This window comes from Apiospora marii (genome assembly GCF_038362585.1).
Source record: "Apiospora marii strain CBS 49790 chromosome Unknown utg000005l_segment0_segment0, whole genome shotgun sequence".
NCBI classification, from domain to species: domain Eukaryota; kingdom Fungi; phylum Ascomycota; class Sordariomycetes; order Amphisphaeriales; family Apiosporaceae; genus Apiospora; species Apiospora marii.
Window position 1 is genome coordinate 3,085,211 of NW_027117377.1, and position 21,155 is coordinate 3,106,365.

General features: G+C 53.4%; 6 protein-coding genes across 6 annotated transcripts; 3 read left to right on the plus strand and 3 right to left on the minus strand.

Moving 5' to 3' along the window:
• Nucleotides 1-837: 837 nt before the first annotated feature.
• Nucleotides 838-2,471, minus strand: PG985_008878 (TIP49 C-terminus-domain-containing protein; the record flags this gene model as incomplete). The annotated part of the gene is made up of 4 exons (XM_066828646.1): nt 838-970; nt 1,063-1,394; nt 1,492-2,274; nt 2,328-2,471. The coding sequence occupies 4 exons, from the start codon at nt 2,469-2,471 to the stop codon at nt 838-840; spliced, it is 1,392 nt and encodes a 463-aa protein (XP_066683558.1).
• A 1,118-nt stretch (nt 2,472-3,589) lies between these two features.
• PG985_008879 (uncharacterized protein) lies at nt 3,590-3,859 on the plus strand (the record flags this gene model as incomplete). Its single annotated transcript, XM_066828647.1, has 1 exon — nt 3,590-3,859. The coding sequence occupies one exon, from the start codon at nt 3,590-3,592 to the stop codon at nt 3,857-3,859; it is 270 nt and encodes an 89-aa protein (XP_066683559.1).
• A 301-nt stretch (nt 3,860-4,160) lies between these two features.
• PG985_008880 (uncharacterized protein) lies at nt 4,161-5,864 on the minus strand (the record flags this gene model as incomplete). Its single annotated transcript, XM_066828648.1, has 1 exon — nt 4,161-5,864. The coding sequence occupies one exon, from the start codon at nt 5,862-5,864 to the stop codon at nt 4,161-4,163; it is 1,704 nt and encodes a 567-aa protein (XP_066683560.1).
• A 1,623-nt stretch (nt 5,865-7,487) lies between these two features.
• On the minus strand, nt 7,488-8,118 carry PG985_008881 (Transcription initiation factor TFIID subunit 13; the record flags this gene model as incomplete). Its single annotated transcript, XM_066828649.1, has 2 exons — nt 7,488-7,972; nt 8,058-8,118. The coding sequence occupies 2 exons, from the start codon at nt 8,116-8,118 to the stop codon at nt 7,488-7,490; spliced, it is 546 nt and encodes a 181-aa protein (XP_066683561.1).
• A 645-nt stretch (nt 8,119-8,763) lies between these two features.
• On the plus strand, nt 8,764-9,237 carry PG985_008882 (uncharacterized protein; the record flags this gene model as incomplete). Its single annotated transcript, XM_066828650.1, has 4 exons — nt 8,764-8,766; nt 8,838-8,947; nt 9,058-9,139; nt 9,214-9,237. 4 exons carry the CDS (start codon nt 8,764-8,766, stop codon nt 9,235-9,237), a joined length of 219 nt encoding a protein of 72 aa, XP_066683562.1.
• Nucleotides 9,238-17,568: 8,331 nt separating this feature from the next.
• Nucleotides 17,569-19,572, plus strand: PG985_008883 (Protein SOK1; the record flags this gene model as incomplete). Its single annotated transcript, XM_066828651.1, has 1 exon — nt 17,569-19,572. The coding sequence occupies one exon, from the start codon at nt 17,569-17,571 to the stop codon at nt 19,570-19,572; it is 2,004 nt and encodes a 667-aa protein (XP_066683563.1).
• Between the last annotated feature and the right edge of the window lie 1,583 nt (nt 19,573-21,155).

A 21,155-nucleotide genomic window follows, 5' to 3' on the forward strand; every position in this document is an offset into this window, starting at 1 on the left:
TTGGGCAGGCATATGTCTCGGGAATATACTGGGCGTCCAAGCTGCTGCGGATAGAGCAATAGCCACATAGACGCCTCATATTCCCCTCGTCCATTTTCTTTGTCCTGGGGTATGCGTTTGTAATGCCGTTTCCGGGATAGGCGGGTGTGCATATGGGCCATACCCAGCCAAGCGAGACATTCGTCGGAAGAGATATATAACAGAGAAACGACGCAAGAACAGCAAGACATGTACCATAGTCGACCCAACCAACAGTCCGGGCAGTATAGAAAAGAGGAGTTCAAGTCCAGCCACGTCCAACTCAATAGCAGGCAGCCATGTTGAAGAAGTGGTTGTACAATCAGCCAATGCCTTCCTTGCTCGGTCTGTGCCGTCTGGAATGTTGCTAGCATTGCAACGCCCTTTGCACGCACACGCTGCCGAGAAACTCCCCACGTGCGACCAAACTGCCATGCCCTGCTGTGCCATGCCATGTAATTGTTGACATTTATTTCATCACGTGCGAATAAGCTGTCACTGTCTGTTTCGCAGTGTCTTGAGGCTCCAAAATATAGAATTAGCAATGCTACGCCCCACGGCCAACCCCAGGTTACACAGTCGTCCGTGCTATTAAATGGCACCGACCGACGAACATCGCCAACAACTTCGAACGAGTAACCGGGGAAATTTTTCTGAGACTCCAAACAACGCCCATTAGTTTTGTTCCTACAGCCAATTCTTTCCTTGTCGGTCAATACATCCAAAGGGGAGTTGTTCCCTTTTCGTTCGCCGGGCCAACAGATGACGGATACATATTCCGTTTATGTCTCAGGTGTTCCCGCTTTACCTGTCTATGGTTCATGAAATAAATCCGCGTCCTGTCTCACCGCTCAATAAGCTGGCGCTGCGACGGGCATCGAGGAATAAGTCCTCGCATTCGGCCACATCCTTGATATCAATCTCCTTGCGCCCGTTGACTCGGGCAAGAATGCTATTTGCTTTACGTCAGCTCTCTCTTTCACAGACCGACACTTGCTCTTGTAGGGATAAGCTGGATAGACAAAAGAACATGTAGAGACCCACCTTGCAGGGGTAAGCAGCTGGAGACAGTATCGCAGACTAATCCGAACTCCATGCTCGGCGAGCTTGTCAATGGCCGCATCGGAAATGGCCACGCTCTCGGTAGTGGCCCGGATGCGCACAATGCGTTTGATCTCGTCGGCGTCGTACGGCGTGGTTGGGATAATTAGCAGACGGGCCAAGAAGTCCGGAGGAATGCCATGGGCGGCGACTATGCCGTCCGTGCCGCGGATCGTGCACATGCCTCGATTGGAAGCAAGGACCACGATGGGCGAAATGGAAGACTCGAGGGCCCGGTTGAGGTAAGTAAAACACTCAATGTCAAGCATGTGGGCCTGTAGTTTGTTTGTTTCCAACGGTCAGTCTAGCCCAATGGTTCGGCGATCTCGCTAACGGATCCGAGGAATTTGCGTGTTGGTTTGGGATACATACCTCGTCAATGAACAGCACACCAGGTACCAGCTCAGCTACGCCCTGGTCAATGTACTTGCTGACCACCTTGTTGATCTCACCGCGCAGCTTGTCGGTGATCTCCGTCATCTTGGGCTTCATGAGCTGGCCCATCATGCTCATGATGTCCTGGCCCCCTTGCGGGCGGGCGTTGGCGACATCGAGGTCGTGCAGGGTCACATCCTGCACAATCTCCTTCTTCTTGTGTACCTCGCCCTTGGGAATGGGGACGTATTCCTCCGCCTCCAGATCGAACTCGGTCGCGTATGCATCTGATCGTCCCACACGCTTGCAGGAACCTGTGTTGGCCTCGATGTAGACGACATCGCCCACCGTGACTCTCTCCTTTTGGATCGCCTCGTATATGCTGGGGTCCAATCGCAGCTTCTTCTGGCCCTTTGCGCTCTTCAGTCCAATCAGCAGGGTGCTAATGGTCTTGCCGTAGCCGCCGAGCGGGTTCTCCGCCTCTTCGGGTGTAAGCTCTGTGACCTCGCCTTCGTAGACCTCCTTCGTTTCGCGGACCTTCAGGCCAATAGCTCTTCGGAAGTTCTCCATCAAGACCTCGGTTTTCTTGATCTCGCTCGAGTAGACTTCGCTGCCAACGATGGGGCAAAAGGGTACCTTGGTGCCGAGCTCGTGGCTGAGGGCAAGCGCAACGGCCGTCTTTCCGGTTCCAGGGCCTCCGGCAAGTAACACACCTCGTCCTGCCATTTTCTGTGCCCGAATCAAGTCGACAACGACACCTGCAGCCTGTGTGAATGGGGACTTGTTAGCATTGCATCACGGTCATCACCCAATCGTGCCGGAGACGCATGTACCTCTCTTGCGCCGGCTTGGCCGACGAAGCCGCTTGCTTGCTTCTCAGCAGTTCCATCTGACTTCAATCCCAGACCTCTGATATGCGTATGCGCCGCCGTGCGGTTTTCGCGATTGTTGCCCTTGATCTCGCTGATTTGAACCATCTTGACGGACTCGAGGCTCAAAGCCTACGGAAAATTTGGCAATTATTTGCTCTGCGGGGTAATTGTGAGGCTGCAATGGCGGTGATTCGGGTGCTGGGCTGGAGGTTTTTAGGCGGTGGATGGAGATCGAAGAATGTTGTAATTGCGGCCAGGTGAAGTTTAAGCGGGCTGGAGATACTGGAAGCTGCAGCTCCCAAGCTCGCGAACTTTCTTTTTGGCGTCGCGCGCCCGGTACGCCAATCAACTGGTTTCGCTAGTACCTCAGTACTTCATTCGTCTAGGTGGGTTCTGCGCCACACTCGGAACACCTAACTGACCTACCTACTTCTGTTCCTGACCTCAAAAGTATTTCTACCTTTTGTGATTGATTGATTTATAGATTGGTTACTTAATTTATTAATGCCCTAGTTTCAAGTATACCCACGTACAAGTAGTTAGTTGTACAGAATTATGTGCCTATTTGGTTCCTCAGGTGCTCTTTCTATTGATACATCAACCGTATGGCATCAGCTTTCGTTGGTCAAGCCACAATTACTTTGGTAGCATCCCCAGTCTTGTGTGGCGCTTACACCACGGACGAGGTAGCAGGTTCCATGCCGAACTGGGACGTCACAAACAGGCCAATGAAGGAAACCCTCGCCCATGGTTTGTGGTAATGGATACTGGATAGCAATACTACATTATACGATGATCTGTGATGGTTTTCCATCTGGTTCCCGGAAAACACGAAAGACAATGCGTGTTTGGCGAACCTTGTTTCGCTTTGTAACATTCTCTGCGTACATATGTTTTGCAACAGTCAAACAGGTAACGGGTAGGCATGGAGTTCACAACCGGGGAAAGGGTAGGGTTTCTACGTTATATCATTCAACCCAGCCTACTGGACTCTACACGGCCCATTCTGGTAGCCTTTCTCCGAAAGAGAACAACACCAATTTGGAAGGTTCTTTATGCGAGCACCAGGCTTCAAAGAACCTTCGCGAGAATAGCAGTGCTCCGCTCACCCATAAAGCGAAGATATATAATAATCAAGTCCTGTCCTCCATAGATTCAGGTACGCTATTCTTGAATACATTCCGAATCCATATCCCACTCCACACACTCATCACATCAACATTATGGTCAGCTCAGGCTCTTCCAGAAAGGGTGGCAGCACGAGGGGCGGCACTGATACAAGCAGGACAAGCACCAGTGTCAGCAGAAATACTGCTACGACTGATGAGATCAACTCGGACAGAAGCAGCAGCAACTACAAGAAGATGCCCTGGAACGACCCTAACAACAAATACAAGGTTGACTGGGATAGGTTCGAAGCCGGGCATCCCAAAGACCGCCCTATGGAGCATAACCAGAAGAAGCGGCCACGTCCAGAGGGCGTCTCGGATTAGCAAACCAAGCGCGACTACAAAGCTGTACAAAACTGAGATGTGGCCCGATTCTCAGCACGGTAGACGCTTATTGGTGATTGGCCCTTGTCAAAGAAAGAGCTATTCGGCCCACCGATATTTCCGATCATGTGAGATAGTGGTAGGAGGCGGCAGAAGATATCAGTTTAGTAATGATGTGGCGATACAAAAGGTTCGATCACCACGCTGTGCGTGACTTCTTATGTATGACAAAGAAACACTCTATTCGATGCCCGAATCCACATGTGTTGAACCAAGAGTCATGTCTGGACCAATTCTAGGCCTACTCCCTCGTTGCACTGCTCCCGCTCGCAGCATCATCGTCATCCATCGGCTCTAACAGCACAACCCCTTCCTCTGCCGCCGCGTCCACATCGTACTCCCTCATCTGCGGACGCCCCGTCTCCCCTTCCCCACGCACCTGCTCCTCGTCGCCACTGTCCTTCGTGACGACGACCCAGAGGGCACTGCCCACAATGAGCGCGCAGCCCATGACCGTGACCCAGCTCATGTGCTCCCCGAAGAGCCATCGATCAAAGCCCTCCGAGAAGAGCATGTTCGTATAGATCATGGCCGTGGCCCGGTTCGCGCCCGTGGCCTTCCCTTTCTTCTTCTGCCGCCTCCTCGCAATTTCTTCTCCTCCTCCTTCCTCGCCGTCATCATCATCATCAACATTAGACGCCGGTGAAGACGAGGCAACAGCGATGCCGCTAGTCATGAGAAACTGTGTGGAAAAGCCGCACACACTGATGAGCACCAGCAGTCCAGCCTGGCGCCACGACGCAGGCGCCGCGAAGCGCATCAGGGGCTGGTCGAGGTCCAAGACGGGACCGAGGGTCAGGGCCGCCGTCGTCACGACCACGCAGCCGACGCTGAAGTAGTTCACCGAGATTAGAGTATGGGCACGGGTCCCGATCTTCCGCAGCGTGACGATGGTGAGGGCACCGCCAAGGACCCCGATCAGTGCGGACAGGATGGCGATCAGCCGATCCGCGGGCGCGGGTTCCGTACCCACAGCAGGTTTGACCCCCTCTCCACCTGCAATTGACGTATTACTACTGCCTTCCACACCGAGTAAAGCCCCTTCCGCAGCCGACCCGTCCACTGAAGCTGCGACACCGACCCCCATGGCACTCGGATCGTCCACCGCGGTCCCCGCCGCCAGCAACGAGATCGGGCGCGCTATCAGCACGACGCCGGCCAGGGCGAGGAAGGAAGCCAGCTGCTCCCGGCGCGTGAACCGGTCGTGCACGAGGACGTGGCACAGGTACCCCGCCAGCGTCGGGGCCAGGAAGGAGATGACGACGGCCTCGGCGAGCGGCAGGTAGATCATGGAGTACCACAAGCCGTACAGGCCCATGAAGCCGGCGACACTGCGAAGCAGGAGCAGGCCCCGCACGGCCCGAATGCCGAGAACCGCGTCATGCCAGCTTTCGCGGCTGCGCCCGCTCCTTCTACTACGCTGCTGCGAGTAGTAGGTCCAGAGCCCGCTGAAGAGGGTCGTGGCGCTCATGCGCCAGAAGAGGATCATCATGGGGTGCATGGGCCCCGTCTCCTCGTCGAGCTCGAGAAGGCGCGTGACGGCGCTCATGAGGGCGGCGAAGAACTGGGACAGGCAGACGAGGATGGGGCCCTCGTTGCGCCGCCACGCCGAGAGCAGACGTTCTCGGAGTGCTGCTACTCGCCCCCCTAGGCCGGTATTTTTTCCGGCGGTGGTAGCGACGTAACCCGGGGTTCCGATCAAGGACATCCGCGAGCTCGGGGCCGGGGATAGCGACAGGCATCGTACGCCGTTGCCGCCGTTCATCCAAGACAGTGACGACGAAGACGGCAATGGCGAGAGCCGGCCGTCCTGTGTGAAACGGCTCGCAGAAAGTGTGTGTGGTGTGAGACCCGCCTGCCCGAGGAGTTCCTTCTCTTTGTCATTACTTGGGGTCTCGCCTGTTGTTATGGGGCGGCCCCGGCGTGCTTGGCCATCAACATGCATCTTAGAGCGGTATGTAAGAATACGGTACGTTCGAAAATAGATCGGTTAAGGTTGGGTCAGGACACGAACACCTATAGCCGCACGAAGCTACACGATGCGCGGTATCCAATATTGTCTGAACACTATGATGTCTAATTCCCTCAGGAGAGGTCTTTAGACATTCGCAGAACCAGGTACAAAAGAGAGCACGAATGCAATAATACGTATTGGGCGGAAAACTAGATTCTTATTCTATAAGTAGAGCAAGCTTGAGAGGATGGACCAGTTCTGTTGTACGCTGCAACAAATTCACAGACAGCGGCTTTACAACATTGAGTATTGCAGAATGACAAAAGAACAAGAACAAGAACAACCGGGGTTGAACATCACTGCGAGAGAGCGATCCCAGCGAGAATCGCACCCTCTTCGGCATTTTTTGCGCCTGTAAGGGCGCCGTAGTGGGTGCCACTGTGGTTAGGCTGGCCATGGGGGACGGTGCGGGATGCTGGTGTTGGGAGTCAAACCCAAATACTGTTGGAGGGACTGTTGGAGACAGGCACGCAAACAGTGGCGAGTGGGTGGATCTAGATGAATCGAAGGCGTAAGAACAAGTGGTCGTCCCCAGTAATGGCTAGGGTAGCATACGTGGAGGACGTGATGGGGAATGCAGCCCTCATGTCTGCAACTGCACGCATCATGAACATGACTCCAAAGGGTTACCATCTTGGGTACACAGTCCGAGGGTTGCCTACCAGCTGGGCAATCATATGGAAGATCCAAGGAAGAGCCGCCAGGGTGCCAGGCTCTTCTCGCTGATAGGACGCTGCATGGTGGGGCTGGCCTATTCAGGATTGCCGGCTCCTGTGGTTGGTTGCATCCATCCCCGATATCGCCGGATTTGAGCTGCAGCTTGTCTGTTAGCGAGCGAATCGGCCAAGACCCGCCGCGGCATGGGGCTGGGAGGGGCATAGCCGGCTGGACCGGTGCCCACGGGGGCCGCAATGGCTGGCATGCCTGATAGCGAGAAGCTCTAGGATTTTCATATCCCCAACAGCTTCACATGATGCCGTGTGCTAGAGGTTTGAGAGGCTGGACTTTGAAGATCGTATTACTTATGGCCGATTCGCCAGGTCCTAGGAGTGACACCATGGGAATCCTGAAGAGCAAAAAGTTCGAAGAGAAATAAAAGTGCCGCGAAGTATGTATTCACATGCAAGCTAGCATGGTGACCTGTAGTATATCCGTAAACCGAACGCCGTCGCTGTGCCTTACGCCCCAAAAATGACCAGGTTGCCGTAGCAAACAAAACATGCCCTCAAGCTCCAATACATGAAGCCTTGAGCACCGCCTTCGTCCCACACCTTTCCCAGCTTTGGCATGGAGCTTCCAAATCGTCGGCCAACCCCACCGTAACAACAATGACCAAAGTCGACCGCGACACGGATGGCCAGTCGCATTGCCGTATGGCGTTTCGCGAGTTGCCGAGTCGTTCTAAGCCAAACGGTTGACTAAAATAAGAGCATGGGCCGGGTAGACTCCGAAATTCGTGTTGCAGAGGGTACATCAGAGAACCCAGTCTGGTTCGTCGAAGCTGTGATTGTAGTATCGGGCTCTGTTACGTTCCCTTCCGTGATGTCGTCCTCCTCAAACTGCGCTGCCCCCCATCTTTCTCTTTTTCCGCGGGCCATCCTGGCTCTTCTTGACGCTTTCCATGATATCCTCGTCATCATCGTCGAGGCCCAGCAGCTCATCGTCGCCATGAACCTGTGAGCCGGACGCCCCAGCACCATTCGTGGCCTGGCCGCCAAGACCGCCTGCGAGCGCGCCTGCCTCGTCCTTTCCCTGGCTCTTGAGTACCGCGTCGTCGTCGGGCTGGAAAGCCCTGCGCATCTCCTTGATGTGTTTCCGCTTTTCGACCATGGCGGCCACGCGGCCCAGGTACTGCGGGTTCCGCCGCAGCGAGAACTCGAAGTCGTCGAACTTAAGCTTCTGGCGGCTGGCGTACTGCGCGTGCTGGCTGGCCTCGAAGCAGACGCCTTCGAGGAACTCGGTCATGATCTCGTCCATGACGCGGACGGTGTCGGGAAGCGGCTGGGGCACATCCCCGTACGCGTACATGAGCGCAGAGACTGAGAAATGATAGCACACGTTAGATAACGGCTGCGTAGGGCAATTGTTCAATGCACCGCAGAGCATCAGAGGGAGCAAGCTTACGGTCCTTAGCCGCGAACGTCTCTTTGCCAACATTCTTTCCAGCTCGCGCGCGAGGTTCCATGGTGATGGAGGATGTGTATCACAGCGATCGATAAATGGTGTCGCCGACGTTCAAATCGAGTGGCGAGAGTCGTTGTGATTGGGAGAGTGGAAGAGGTTGCCAGCTAGGGATGTTAGAATCCGAATGTACGGTAGGTACGGTAAGGCTGTCGCAGTCTTTCAAAAGTCAACGTCGTCGTAGTCGCAAGGCTGAGGATGAGGGTACTTAGATGGAGGTAAGATGATGAGATAATGGACCCTTTTGACTCCAGTTCACGGTGGGAAGCGCGTTTCGTAGCGCCTAAGCTCCCTGTTAAAGCAGGTGCGAGGGTGCTTGGAGGGGTGGAAAGAGGTACATAGTGGGGCTCTGGTTAGCATCAATTGGAGAGATGAAAGCTCCCAGCTGGGGGGAAGTTCCGGATAAACTTCGTAATTACCACATGTCAACTCAATTGAATCATCGCCAGGCAACACGCGCAAGTTCTACGGTCGCATTGAACCATCGTCACAGAGGAAGCTATACAAGTCACATACAAGACCACCTGGTCTTTCGAGCTTGGAAGGCCACGTTCGCATTGAGCCATCGAGGATACAAGACCGACCACCTGTCGCTCTCGAAGCAGAACTCCAAAACACCAACCAACATAGCGCACCTGTCCCTCTCAAGATGGTAAGCGCAACTCGCCCTCTGATCTTTCGTTGGATCCATATGATACCCTTGTTAACGATATACCCTTCCAGTCTGCTCTGTTCAACTTCCAGTCGCTCCTGCTGGTCATCATCCTCACGATCTGCACGAGCACCTACGTGCATGGAATCTTCCCGACGTTCATGAACAACCGCAAGCAAGGGTAAGGACGGTCATAGCGAACCCCAAGCCGTGATGGGATCCATGACTCCCATTCAACACTACAGCAGAACGGATTGCTAACTGGACGCACCCTTTTGCGCATTACGACAGGTTCATGGGTATCTTCTGGAAAGCCGCGAGGATAGGGGAGCGATTAAGCCCTTACGTCAGCATATGCTGCCTCGCCATGGCCGTACGTATCGCAGTCGACTGATTATTGATTTGACGCGGTCGTTGCCTTCCATCCGGTTACTAACTTACAGAAAGGTCTGGATCATGATTGGCAACTAGGCAAGACAGCGCATCTTGATTTGCTTGGTCTGGAAGTAGCGGGTTATTGCATATTATAGGAAAGGAGTTCACGGTTTACATGTCCACGAATTTAATATTACTACCATATACAGTCCGTTTATTCGCCTGTTGTGACCGGCTGTAGGTGGGATGATAATCAAGGTAGATAGGTGCTACCAATGGGCAAACTATGGTTTGTACCAGTCGTAGCTTGCCGGAGCAAGTGGGATAATACCTGCACAATCAAGGCATACAACAGTTGCCAGTAGCTAAAATAGTTGATTCCAGCGGCTACTTACCAAAGGAAGTGGAATAATCAGTAAGGTATTTAGGTGTTGCTAATGGTACGGTTATTCCAGTGGTCGCTTGTCGGCGCATTAACATCCTCGTCGGAATGCACACAGCCATACGAATACAAGTTGGGCTTGCAAGTAAGGGGCTGTCACGTATCTATCTAAAGTTGGTGGTGGTCCAAGGGGTAAGAAGGAATTCTAATGCACGCAGCCTCAAGCAACAGCCTCGGACTTGGCTAGCCTAACACCCAGGGGGTGCATACTCGAGTCGGCGTGCGGATGTGTTGATGGAATTCCGGTGGCCTCCTTGGGAAGGGAAGATTGGGCTGCGGCCGCCGAGGCTGACACAGATGCGGCTCGGCTGCGTCAATGATGACTACCTACATAACCTAACGAGTTGTGCTGGGTATGCATGATCATTCATGATATGATATGTATATGTGACTTATAGAAAGGCTGCGTCACGTTTTAGCTACATTGTCGCCCGCCCTAACCTACGTGGACAGCACAGCACATTATGCACCCAGGAACGGTCTGCCGCACCATGGAGTCCTTACCTACATACTAAGCATCGCCTAAATTAAATGTTTCCTTTTGGGCCCTGGCGGTGCAATACAGTTATCGGATTGTTTCTGATGCAAAGCCCGCCTTGGGGGCGTTCGTTCTTACTCCATCTCTTCGGCCATTGGTGTGTCGGGCTGACTGCCACTCGGCCCCGGATGGGATGATGATGGTGGTGGTGGCTGCCGCCTTCAATAGACAGCGAACGCCGCCGGACACTATTAGACGTTTGATAGAGAGTAGTAAGGCGTACTCATCAATGTCGTAAGACTCTCCACGAGCTCGGCATCCGTGTGTAATTGTTAGTCGTTTGCCAATTGCTCAAAATACGACCTGGAGGTCCGTCAGTCGGTCCACCATGGCAGGAGCTGTTCGTTGAGCTCTGTCGTGCGAACCGAGGCGCCGCAACATGACCAGAGCGCCCATCGCATCGCGAACTTGGCCTGTTCTCTCCTCGCGTAGTTGGTTGATGCAAGCCAGTAGTGTCGTTTCTCCTTGGTACCTAGACCGACAAATGCGTTCCCGAATCCAACATGAGGCTAGTTCGGACGCTGACTTGATAGATCCGGTCCCTAGCTAGAGGATCTATTTCCGGTGGACTATTGCATTCTTTGTTGGGGGAAGTCGGGGCCAGAAGCTTGGGGTCGCGTCGCACTTGATCCGCAAACACATGCTAACTGGAGTATAGCACCGCCGATGGATCAGGGCCATTTAGTATGACATGGCTCCTTCCCCTAGTGCGTTTGGAATGCTTCGTAGCGGCCGTTGCCCCCCTGTCCAGTACTGTCTACACCACAGCCAGACGGAGATTGTCCGAATCGCACGGTCCAGGGAGAGCGACTCTTTCGCACAGGCGACCCCGATCAGCCCGAGATCCCGCCTTGTTCTTCATGCGCAGTTGCCGCACCCTCACTGGGCCGGCGCATCTTCATATATCTGATGACTAAATCTCAGCAGTAGTGGTGCCGGGAGGGGTAAGAGGTAGCTAGCCAGCCAGCCCTGGAAGGTTTCAAAACATTGGTGGGTTCGGCGCATGCTCTTTTTCCAAGGTTAGGTATAGTACCAGAAAGCGGGAGTGCTTGGGACACATTTGATGCCGATATTGCCTGGCCCTCCGGCAGCAGCCTCGCGCTTGTCTACCTAAAGCTGCTAAGGCTTGTAGTACGATTGGTTGGCTGCAAAAACGTTTGCGAGGTTCCGGAGGGAGGGGGCCTGGCATCCATCCCTACGAGGCGAACTGTTACCCAGCTTTGGGAATGGATATCGCGAAGCGAATCCTGGGCCGTCAGGTCCAAGTTGAAACGCGGCAAGAGTCCAGCAGGAATGGGTATCCGACCTTGCAGTTGGTACCACCAAGCATGGTGGCAGGGCATACATATACGCACTATGAGTATGTTGTGCCTGGCATGCATACGAGCCCAAAGGCAACGTGAGTTGTGTCTTGTCTAGACTGACTGATCAGATAAAAAGGTATTGCAAATGCTGTGGCAATGTGCTCCGTTAGGTCTCCCGTACGTGCATGCCGTCGTAGCTAGTGAGCGGCTGCCGGCAGCAAGCCCGGGAGTTTTCAACGATCTTTATTAGTAGACGAGGCAGCGCTTTTCAGGTTCAGGCCCATCACCTCGCTCAGGTCCGTGGACGGGCGGCTTGTGACAAGGCCAAGATGTGGTTGACGATATTCGCGATGATGGTATCAATATAGCATAGTACGAAAGAGCATCAGGCGTGGGGCGGAAGGCGGTCTGTCTTTTTGTCTGGTCTGATAAGCTCAAACGTGCCGCACCGCAACATGCAGGTGATATGTAAGTGGATGATATATCGGTGTAACCAGCGGGCTAGGGTCCACGACTCGTAAATGGAGAGAATCCACGCTTCACCTAGTCTCTTGGCGTGTGCGGGCAGTTTCTGGATGACTGGAGGTTGAATGGCGATAGCAACTCACAATCGCCGCGCGCCCACCGCACATCTGCACCAAGCCGGTCCGATATGATATGCATGTGTCACTAATTGTGTCGCTGATGGATGAAGCGCACAAAAAAATGGGAGGGAGCGAGGCAGGCTACATACGCGCAGCAGGTTTGACGGAGCACGGCTGAAAGAGGATAGGAGGGTATTACCAGCGACTTGTTCGACGTTCCAGAAAGTATGGAGACCCTATTGGATCTCCAGATACCTGGCTTGTGTCTGACTTACTTAGTAACCCGTGGCAGGTATATCGCCTATTCCGGGGGTAATTGTGGTTGCAACTTGAGTCCCGTTTGGCCGTTTGCGCTAGGTGGCCGCCGCGACAGTTGCAGCGATGTCCCATGTTGTTGCTCCTCCAGCGTTGCGATGGCCGTAACTTCAAACCCAGCGTGCCCAGACAGGGTGACTATCTCCGACCCGCCAGAGGATGGAGAGAGAGAGAGAGAGAGAGAGAAAACAACAACAACAATCAGGTGACACAATGTCTGTGGTGTCACCGCTACTGTTCTGTGGTTGTTGTTGTTGTTGTCATGGTTGTTATTGCTGTGATTGTTTTTGGTAATGCACGCATGCATATAGTTGTGTGTTAGGTAAATAACTGTGTCAACTCTATCCACGGGTCCAGAGTCGCTGGACGTGGTTTCGGGTAGAGACTCGCGCGAGATTGAGAGTAGGTGGTAGGTATGCAAAGCTAGAGCGCTAGAGCAGAAGAACAAGAAAACGACGCTGACTAGGGTGGTTGGCAAGCAATACGAATAGTAATATAATATATCGACGAGAGTGTGGTTTTGGTAGGCGCTATCCCGCCTTGCGCATTTTCAGCGAAGATTCCCAGGGGGCGGTTGGCGGGCGTGGATGGCGCGGGTACCTTTTTTTTGCGTTTGCGGGTCGCCCGCCTCATGTTGGCCATGCGGAACAGGCACAAGGGTGTGGCCACCGTTTAATTGGCATTCGCGAAGCCCGATCGAGCCGTACGTTATGGTAAGACCAATACCATGTTGCCATGCCACTGGGCAGAGGGGTGGGTGAAGACTTCCAAACCCACCTAAGACGGAGGCAGCGAGGAAGGGCATGCGGGATCGGCACGCATACAGCCATGGTTTCTGATGGTTGCGTTGAGCGTCTGCCTCTCAAACGTGCCCTGACTCATGGAACGGTCCCTGCTGACTGGAGCGCGACCGCCGACCAGCCATGGCCTGCCCACAGCATTGATTCTGACAAAGGTAATCAGATCGTCGGGTTCGAAAATCTCGACAGCGACAGAGGGAGGGAGAGAAACAGAAGCACGGTAAGAAAGAAGCAGAAGGTCACAAGGTGGTGCATGCGTTCGGGAGAGATGTATCTGTCCCGAGGTAAGGCGTCGTCCTAGGTATGTATGTAGCTGGCAGCTAGCACCTCACCACTCACCCAGGTGTGACGAGTGTCCGGCTACCGGCCTGGCCTTGGGCGTTGCAACCTCGGAGGACGGATTTGGGGGCCTCGTCCTCGTCCCCGTGTTTGATAATAAGGTAACTCTCGCTTGCGTCCAGAAGCGTCGTCAGTGGTGTGCCAACTTCGTCAGACCTTGGGAATGCGGATGAGAGGGAGCGAGCGAGCGAGCGTATCGCCCTGGCCGCCTTTAGCCATTCGGATGATGGAATGTGCTGCAAGCACCGCCCTCGATAGGTAAACATTATGTTTTATTGACTTCAAGTCGTTGTTGTCGAAGTCTGATCGGCATGCAGCCAAATCACACATACACACAACAGTACAGTTATCAGACAGGCATACCTGCCTATACTTATTATTTATGCTTGGGAGCGCACCCACACCTGCTGCGGTGTAAGTGTTGCGCGGCTGGCCATTTAGAATATTGTGACGCGCCGATGAGTCCGGGAGCATCTGACTGATGGCGCTACTAAGGGAGATTATATACCTACCTACATACCTTATTATCTACCTGGTTCGCTCGTTCGTCCTCACATATCAATCGAATACTGCAAGTGCGCATACCAACGCATAAACATCCCATGCATCCGCATAAATTGAGCCACGACATCTTTTGGCATGAGGATTACTGCATGGCGCTCACAATGAACGCTACTGGCTGCAGCGCCCATACGTACAAGCAGCAGGAAAGAAAGAGAGAGAGCGCGCATTACTGGAAAGGCCCGTGGATCGGCGATGCCTCGTCTCTCGTGATGCTGATGCCGCAGAGCTGCATATAGAGTGTCATTATTAGCTGACTACGAGTCGCAGATTGGACTGCGCTTTCAGCTCCGTTTAATGCAGGGTCTTTCCGGCTCCAATTAATCAATGTTGGTTTTGGGTCCGTTTTTATAGTAGACCCGGGCTTCCAGTGGTTGGCTCGGGGGCCCTGCTGACCTGACCTGACTGACTGAATGCACCACTGATCCATCCCTAACCCACGGAGGGTACGACGAGGGTGGCCATGGCATGGCAGCAGTTGCAGCCATTGAGGAATTTCATCTTTTCCCAACCAGCCAGCTCATCCTTGCATCCAGACCCATAGCGTTGGGAATGCGAAGGAGCGAATCCCATCTTGCGCCCAGGATCCGGACCAAACAGGCGGTTACGTGTATGCCTATATCGTTGACAGGAACGTGTGTGGAAGTTATGTTATGTAAGTAAGGTGATGAGTCCCCCGTGAACGATTCCTGGCGGATCTCTTTTATCCTACCTCTCCTTCCGTGCCGCCGGCCTGAGCTGGCTGCCTCCTCCTCCTCCTCCTCCTCCTCTGCGCGGCGAAGCGACTTCTTGGGTGTGCACCGCACCACGCAAGGATTGATATGGTTACGACTTGCGGTATGTATGCGCCATGCAGGAAAGCGAGGTCAAAATGGTCGAGCCAGGGGGGGCCACCGCTTCAGACCTTCGTTTGATTCTCCGATCCATGCCCCTCCCCAAACCGATCCACAGTTTTGTTCTTTTGCCCTTCTGGCGTTGAAAACGAAGGTCCAACTCTTGCAGGGGCCAAACGCCACAATCCACTCGTGCTAATTAAAGACGGGCTGGGTACCTGGCGAGCGAGCTGGAATTGGAAGTCAGGTCAGCACATTAAAAAATAGAGCAGGGTCGGGGGTCGGGGGTGGCTAGTCCCAGTCCCCCTCCAAACAGCCAAGGTCACTGTTATCAATCTTGAACCGGGTGGACGGGTACATACAGGCCTCATGACAGCGACGGGCATCCAGAAAAGGCCAATTGCGTCTCCGGGGAGGGGAGCGTGAGTGCGGAATACTTGAAATATCTGCTTCCCGCCCGCTTCCTTGGAAGTAGGAGGCATGCATGTGTGGATTGAAGGGAGCGAGAATGCGACCTAATAGCATCACCACCCATGCATGCCGCACAATGTTTTACGGTAATCATAGGTAGACATGTGTGTAGGTACATGATGTAGTCACACATACCCAGATATGTACCGGGCCACCCAATAATATCATCATACCTAATAAGTCAGCTAGTAATGGTGGTCCCTTGGACGAGGTTACATACTGCAGTCTTGCACTATGTATTGTATATTGGCTGCTGGTCTTGGTCACCGCTGATCGCCTAGCAGTAGTCCTTCTCGCCCTGTGCCAATTTTTGACCGACAAGAAGGACTAGCAGACGCCTGCAGATGGGACGGGCCTGGTTGATGAGTCGCGACTCGCTATTCGAAAGAGCAAAAGAGAAGAGAGAAAAAAAAAGATGCCCACTCACCTTCGCCCACGCCGCTCTTCGCTACTATGTATCGTCTCAAGTTCTTTAACGTGGCGATGGAACTGGACCCCGAGCCCCCCAGTACCTGTTGTAGGCGCTGCGCTCAAGTGTGTCAAGGTGCCCGCCCGCCTCGCTCGCTAGATCTCAGCTTAGGCTAGGTACGGGGCCACTGGCACTGGGTATCATTCATCCGCGCGAAAAAAAAAAGACAAGACGGAGGGGTGTCTCTTTTTTTTTTTTCTCTAACCGGGGATCTGCTCGGTCGCGTAGCAAGTGTACATGCTACTGCTACCTCAGTACCACGTTCCAAGCGTTTTTGGGCCATCCATCATTGACGGGCGGGAGCAAAAGCTACCTGACTTTTTAGGACTGGGCGAGGGAAGATGTTATCCTCATCCATGTATGCTGGCTGCTGCACTATAATTGTACACACACACACACTACCTGATGGTGCAGGCACAGGCACAGGCACAGGCACGCACACACACACCAACACCCCCAGACCCAGTCCCGGTCTTGAGTTCCAGTAGGCCAGATCCCAGACTCCTAGCTAGGTAGACTCCTGGGCTCCTAGCTTCCTAGACTCCCAGACTCCCTAGGCCCCAAGCCACGACCGGCATGGCAATGGGTGAGGTGTGGGTGCAAAGGCGCATTGAAGTCTCAATGCTTCATATTTCCTCATTTCCCACCCCAATACAATGCCCACACCCCTTAAACAAGCCCGTGGGTACCGTATGTACGTTCTAATTTGCCTTTTTGGGGCCCTGTTTGATTTGCTTCTTTAGGAACCGAGACTGCCACTTGCGACTTCTTTCTGTTGCTCTTTTTTTCTTCTATTTTCTCTCCTTTGCGATCAAGAAGTTGTTGACTACTGTTGTTGTTGCTGCTGTACATACGTTGATACCTACTTCAATCATTACAATCTCCTTTTATCTCCGTTCCATAACATTGGGAGCCGCCCCTCCCTCCCTGCCTCCCCCCCAAAACCACACACCTACCTGCTACTACTTTTAGCAGCGGTGAAAAACGACCTGGCTTTTTAAACAGCTGCACTGCACTGCCGCCGAGTATACGCTTGCTCTCCTCCCTTGCCGTTGTTGTGCAAGAGAGCTGTCTGTCTTCCCTTTGTTGCTGGCCGTTCTCAGCTATATACACTGGCTACCGACACTCTTTTCTGGCGATAAAAGGCATTCCTTGTCTTGCTTGTCTAAGTCGTTCCTTCAAGGATTCTTTCCTGCAAGCATCCAGCCGCATCAGCTGTCAGTTGGTTTGCACCTCGCTCTCAACCTTCACTCAAACCGACGTATTTGACCGGATCGGTTGCATGTGTAAGTAATTCGTAACGCCCCAACACAGCATTGCAACAAACCCCAGGCGGCTTCCCGTTTCGTTCCCGCATTAGACAAACTGCCACTGCGTCTTCCGTCCTCACTGCGCGAAGCTGCTGCTACGAATCGCTACGGACCACAAGGGAACGACACCGACCTGTACCACATCTGCAAATACCCGAACTTTTTTTTTCTTGTTCACGAGACTCTCTGTAGAACTTTACTGCCTTGACTTGCTCGTTTGCCCTTTGTCGGTATAGAACCTGTAGCTAACCCGCCATCGTTGGCTTAACAGCCACTCTCCTTTTTTGACCCTCGACCATTTCCACTTACACGCCAGTCTTGGCAACTTCCGGCCACAATCGCGGGTACACTGTACAACACAATAATCCTGAGAAACCCCAGCCAGCCCAGATCTCGATTACAGGAAGGGTGGGATTAATACGTTGACGGAAGTGGGAAGGAGAACAAATCAGAAAGAAAAAATGGGCGACCAAGGCATTGACAGTGGTATGGAGAGGAATCGACGACTTTCAGAGCCCAGCCAAAACGCACACGACGATCAGATACAACAGCAGAAGGGGGCACCGGAGACACCCAGCACAGAGACGGAAGAGCCGGCTCAATTCGCACAGAACGATCACCCTCGCCGAATGGGGGGACCGAACGGGGGCTTATCACGGAATCCGTCCACCGGGTCCAACACATCCGAGAACTTACAGAGCAGACTCCCGAGAACTGAGCCTCGCAAAGCCCAGAGAAGCCCGGCTGGACCGCCAGCCGCATCACAGAGAATCGAGCCGCCCGTAACCAAAACAACCCTCAGCGAGCTCGACGTCAACAAGATCATCCACAACCCCAAACTCCGCCACGATATTAACTTTGATCCCGAGCTGCACTTCCGACCCAATCTGGACGGCGAGAAGGGCCGGAGAAAGCAGGTCAAGGCAGATCAGTTCTGGACGAGCCTGCGGGACCAGCTGCAACAGTTCGTGGCAGACCCTGTGTCGTTCCAGCAGCGTTATGGCCAGGGCCAAGGCTGGTGCCTCCCGGTGTTGTTGAAGGCGGTGAAGGAAATCATCCAGACCCTAGTCCCGTCTCGTGATCGGGTGTATTTGGACGAGGGACTCAATGTGGATTTGATCATGCAGCAGTTCCACAGAGGCATTGCCGATCTGGAAAAGCTGGCTTCGTGGCTCTCTGGTGTGCTCAAGTCTCACTGCGCTCCTATGAGGGACGAATGGGTGGATGAGATGTACAACCAGCTGACCAACGGCAACCGGACCAATGACATGGAGGAGCTTGTGCAAGGAATGCGGAGTCTCCTGAGTGTGCTGGAAGCAATGAAGTTGGATGTTGCCAACCACCAGATCCGCTGCCTCCGACCCATCCTGATCGAGGACACGGTCAAGTTTGAGAAACGCTTTTTCTACAAGAAGATCCAGGGCGGCAAGCTGGACCCTCAGATAGCGCAGCATTGGTATGCTGTCGCCTGTCATGAGCTTCTACCTGGACAAGAGTCCAAGGCTGCTTTCGGCGAGATGGCTGTCTTCTTCGAAGCATTGTCTAAACTCATCCTACCTTCCAACATGGAGCAGCTCCCCAACACATTCCTGTTCGATGAGGAGCGGATGTTCAAACTCCGCGCCGATATGCTTGACCACATCAACCTGGAGATTTGCATGCGCCTTTACGAGGAGTTGGAGAGGAAGTACCGGAACCACGGTGCCATCTCTACCATCCCCACACCGTTCTTGGCCACACCCTTGACAGATGCATCGGGCTTTATCTCCTCTGGCAGCAGCGACGACGATGCGTCTAGTTTCAACTTCAACACACCCCCTACCTCGAGACCCTCGAGCCTGGTCTTCTCTTCCGCCGGATCGGCCAGCTCTTCCCCTCGCTCGTCTATGGTCTTACCCGCAAATTCGCTTGCCGCGGCCGCCGACGCGCGGACAAAGTCCAAAAACTTGCACAGCTCCTTGGTGGCCTTGTTACAGACATCACCTACCAGCTCGAGGCCCGCCCACAAGTGGAAGGCTATGAAGGACTCCCTAGCGCTCCAGATATTCCGCTTCACCGACGCCCCATCCGACGTGCTATTGCAGTTTGAAGACGAACTTGAACGACATCTATGCGAGCCTGACTCGCAGCTGTTCCAAGAGGTCGAGCGTCATTTCCAGGACAAGTTACTCGCCGAGCTTCAGCAGCGTGTGCGGGATCTGAAGCCCCTGACGGGCGTCGGCTTATTCTCGGTAGCCACTGGAGGGCGTATCAACGGATCCGGCCGAGCCTGGGAGGGGTCGCGAGACCATTCCATGGATCGCGATGCCAGTGAGAACACGACAAGGGAAGCCCGCGAAGAAGGTGGCATCGAGGATATGGCGACCCGGTTGACACATCTCGGCCTCCTCCACTGGCGGGTATGGTCGTCGCTCGTTTACGACGGCGATGTCGACACGGAGATGGCCGACTCCATACCGCAATAGGGTATAACAACTACTCAACCATCCGGCCTTTGTTCCTACCATACATCCAGGCGATCACAGGGGGCGGGCACAAGCACATCATTTTCTACTACTAATACCCAACGGAGGCATCCAACGAGCTTGAAATTATTTCGTATCACGCACATCAATACCCTCAAGTTACTCGACTTTAATGACGCATTATTGGCTACAGTTCTGGCACCCCAAGAGAGAGCCCATTTTCATGTTTCAAACTTGCATTACATCGGGGTTCTAGGAGTACACGGTTCTACGACGGGAGTTAAGCACACATCAGAGGCGCCAAGACAGCAGCATCTGACATCTGGCTTCTCATTTTAGACTTGGAAGATCCGGAGCCTTTATTTTTTTTATTTTGTTATTTTATCTTTTGTTTTTTTTTCGTTTGTTTGGCACATGGAGGCGGAGGTCAGCTTATTTCTGACCTGGCGCTGCTGATTGCTGAGGGCAACGCGGCGTTCGGCGAGTCCAGGAGCAGCCAGCACCACTATCCTTCGGGCACCTAAAATCAAAGAAAGTTTGGTCCTTGCTTCCATCCACCGTGGTTTCCTTGACGTGGTGATATGTAGACGCATCCCGTCACAGCCCGCAGAGTTTTGGCAGTGTATGGGCAAAAAGAAGTTTTTTGCTATCTTGGTGTTATGCACGCGGCTCGAACGGTGGTTTGCTTTTTTCTTTTTTTACTTCTTCTTGCGTTGCGTGCGTTTTCAGGGGAGACTGGGCAGTATTGGCCCGTCTTTCAGATTACGCATGCAAAGCAAAGCAACTAGGCAAGGTGGTGTTTTATGTGGTGTGGCATCCAGAGATATCCAATAGAAGGACGTTCGCATTGCTCTAATTTTCGATATACTGCTGCTGCATTGTGACTGTTGAATGATCAGTAGACCGCTCGCAGCCATTATTAATTATTTTAATTATTCCAAAGTCTTCCGTTGCTTTCCTCGACCAGTGGCGTCGAAATGATGTATCATGCATAGTAAGGCGCAAGGACTGGAGGGGGTATATACGGAGTATATGCGTGTGAAATGTCATATCGTGTAATTCATACCGGTCGGTCGCTCTCCTTATTGGACCCCTTGGAGACTCAGGGGCTGGCTGCTGCCTTTGCTCACTGCTTTTAGTTTTGGTAAGAAGTAAGCGGCAGCGGCAGCAGTAGCATGGATGAGGTGATTTGGATAAATGCGGTATATGCAAGTACTTTTTGGTGTGCGGCCGCCCGTGAGCCGCCGCCACCTCATGCCTCATGCCTGCCTACCACCCACTCTTAAATGCGCCGGGTGTTTGTGCTGTATGTAGGATGAGTCTTATTTTTGTTTTATTTTCGATGTCTGGTTTCTGTGAAGGAGGCGTCCTTGGGGCTTCTAAAGAAAGCAAGCAAGCAATGCAGCCACTTATTTGCTCACTCATTCATTGATCAACCGCCCTCGAATCTTGTCATCGTGAATTACGGAGTATTACGCCCGGCATTCATTGTACCTATCCGCGGTACGGTACCTACAGTACATGGCAGTACCAACTTCACCTAACCCATCAATTGTTGCAATGGACTTGACCCTTGGCTCGGA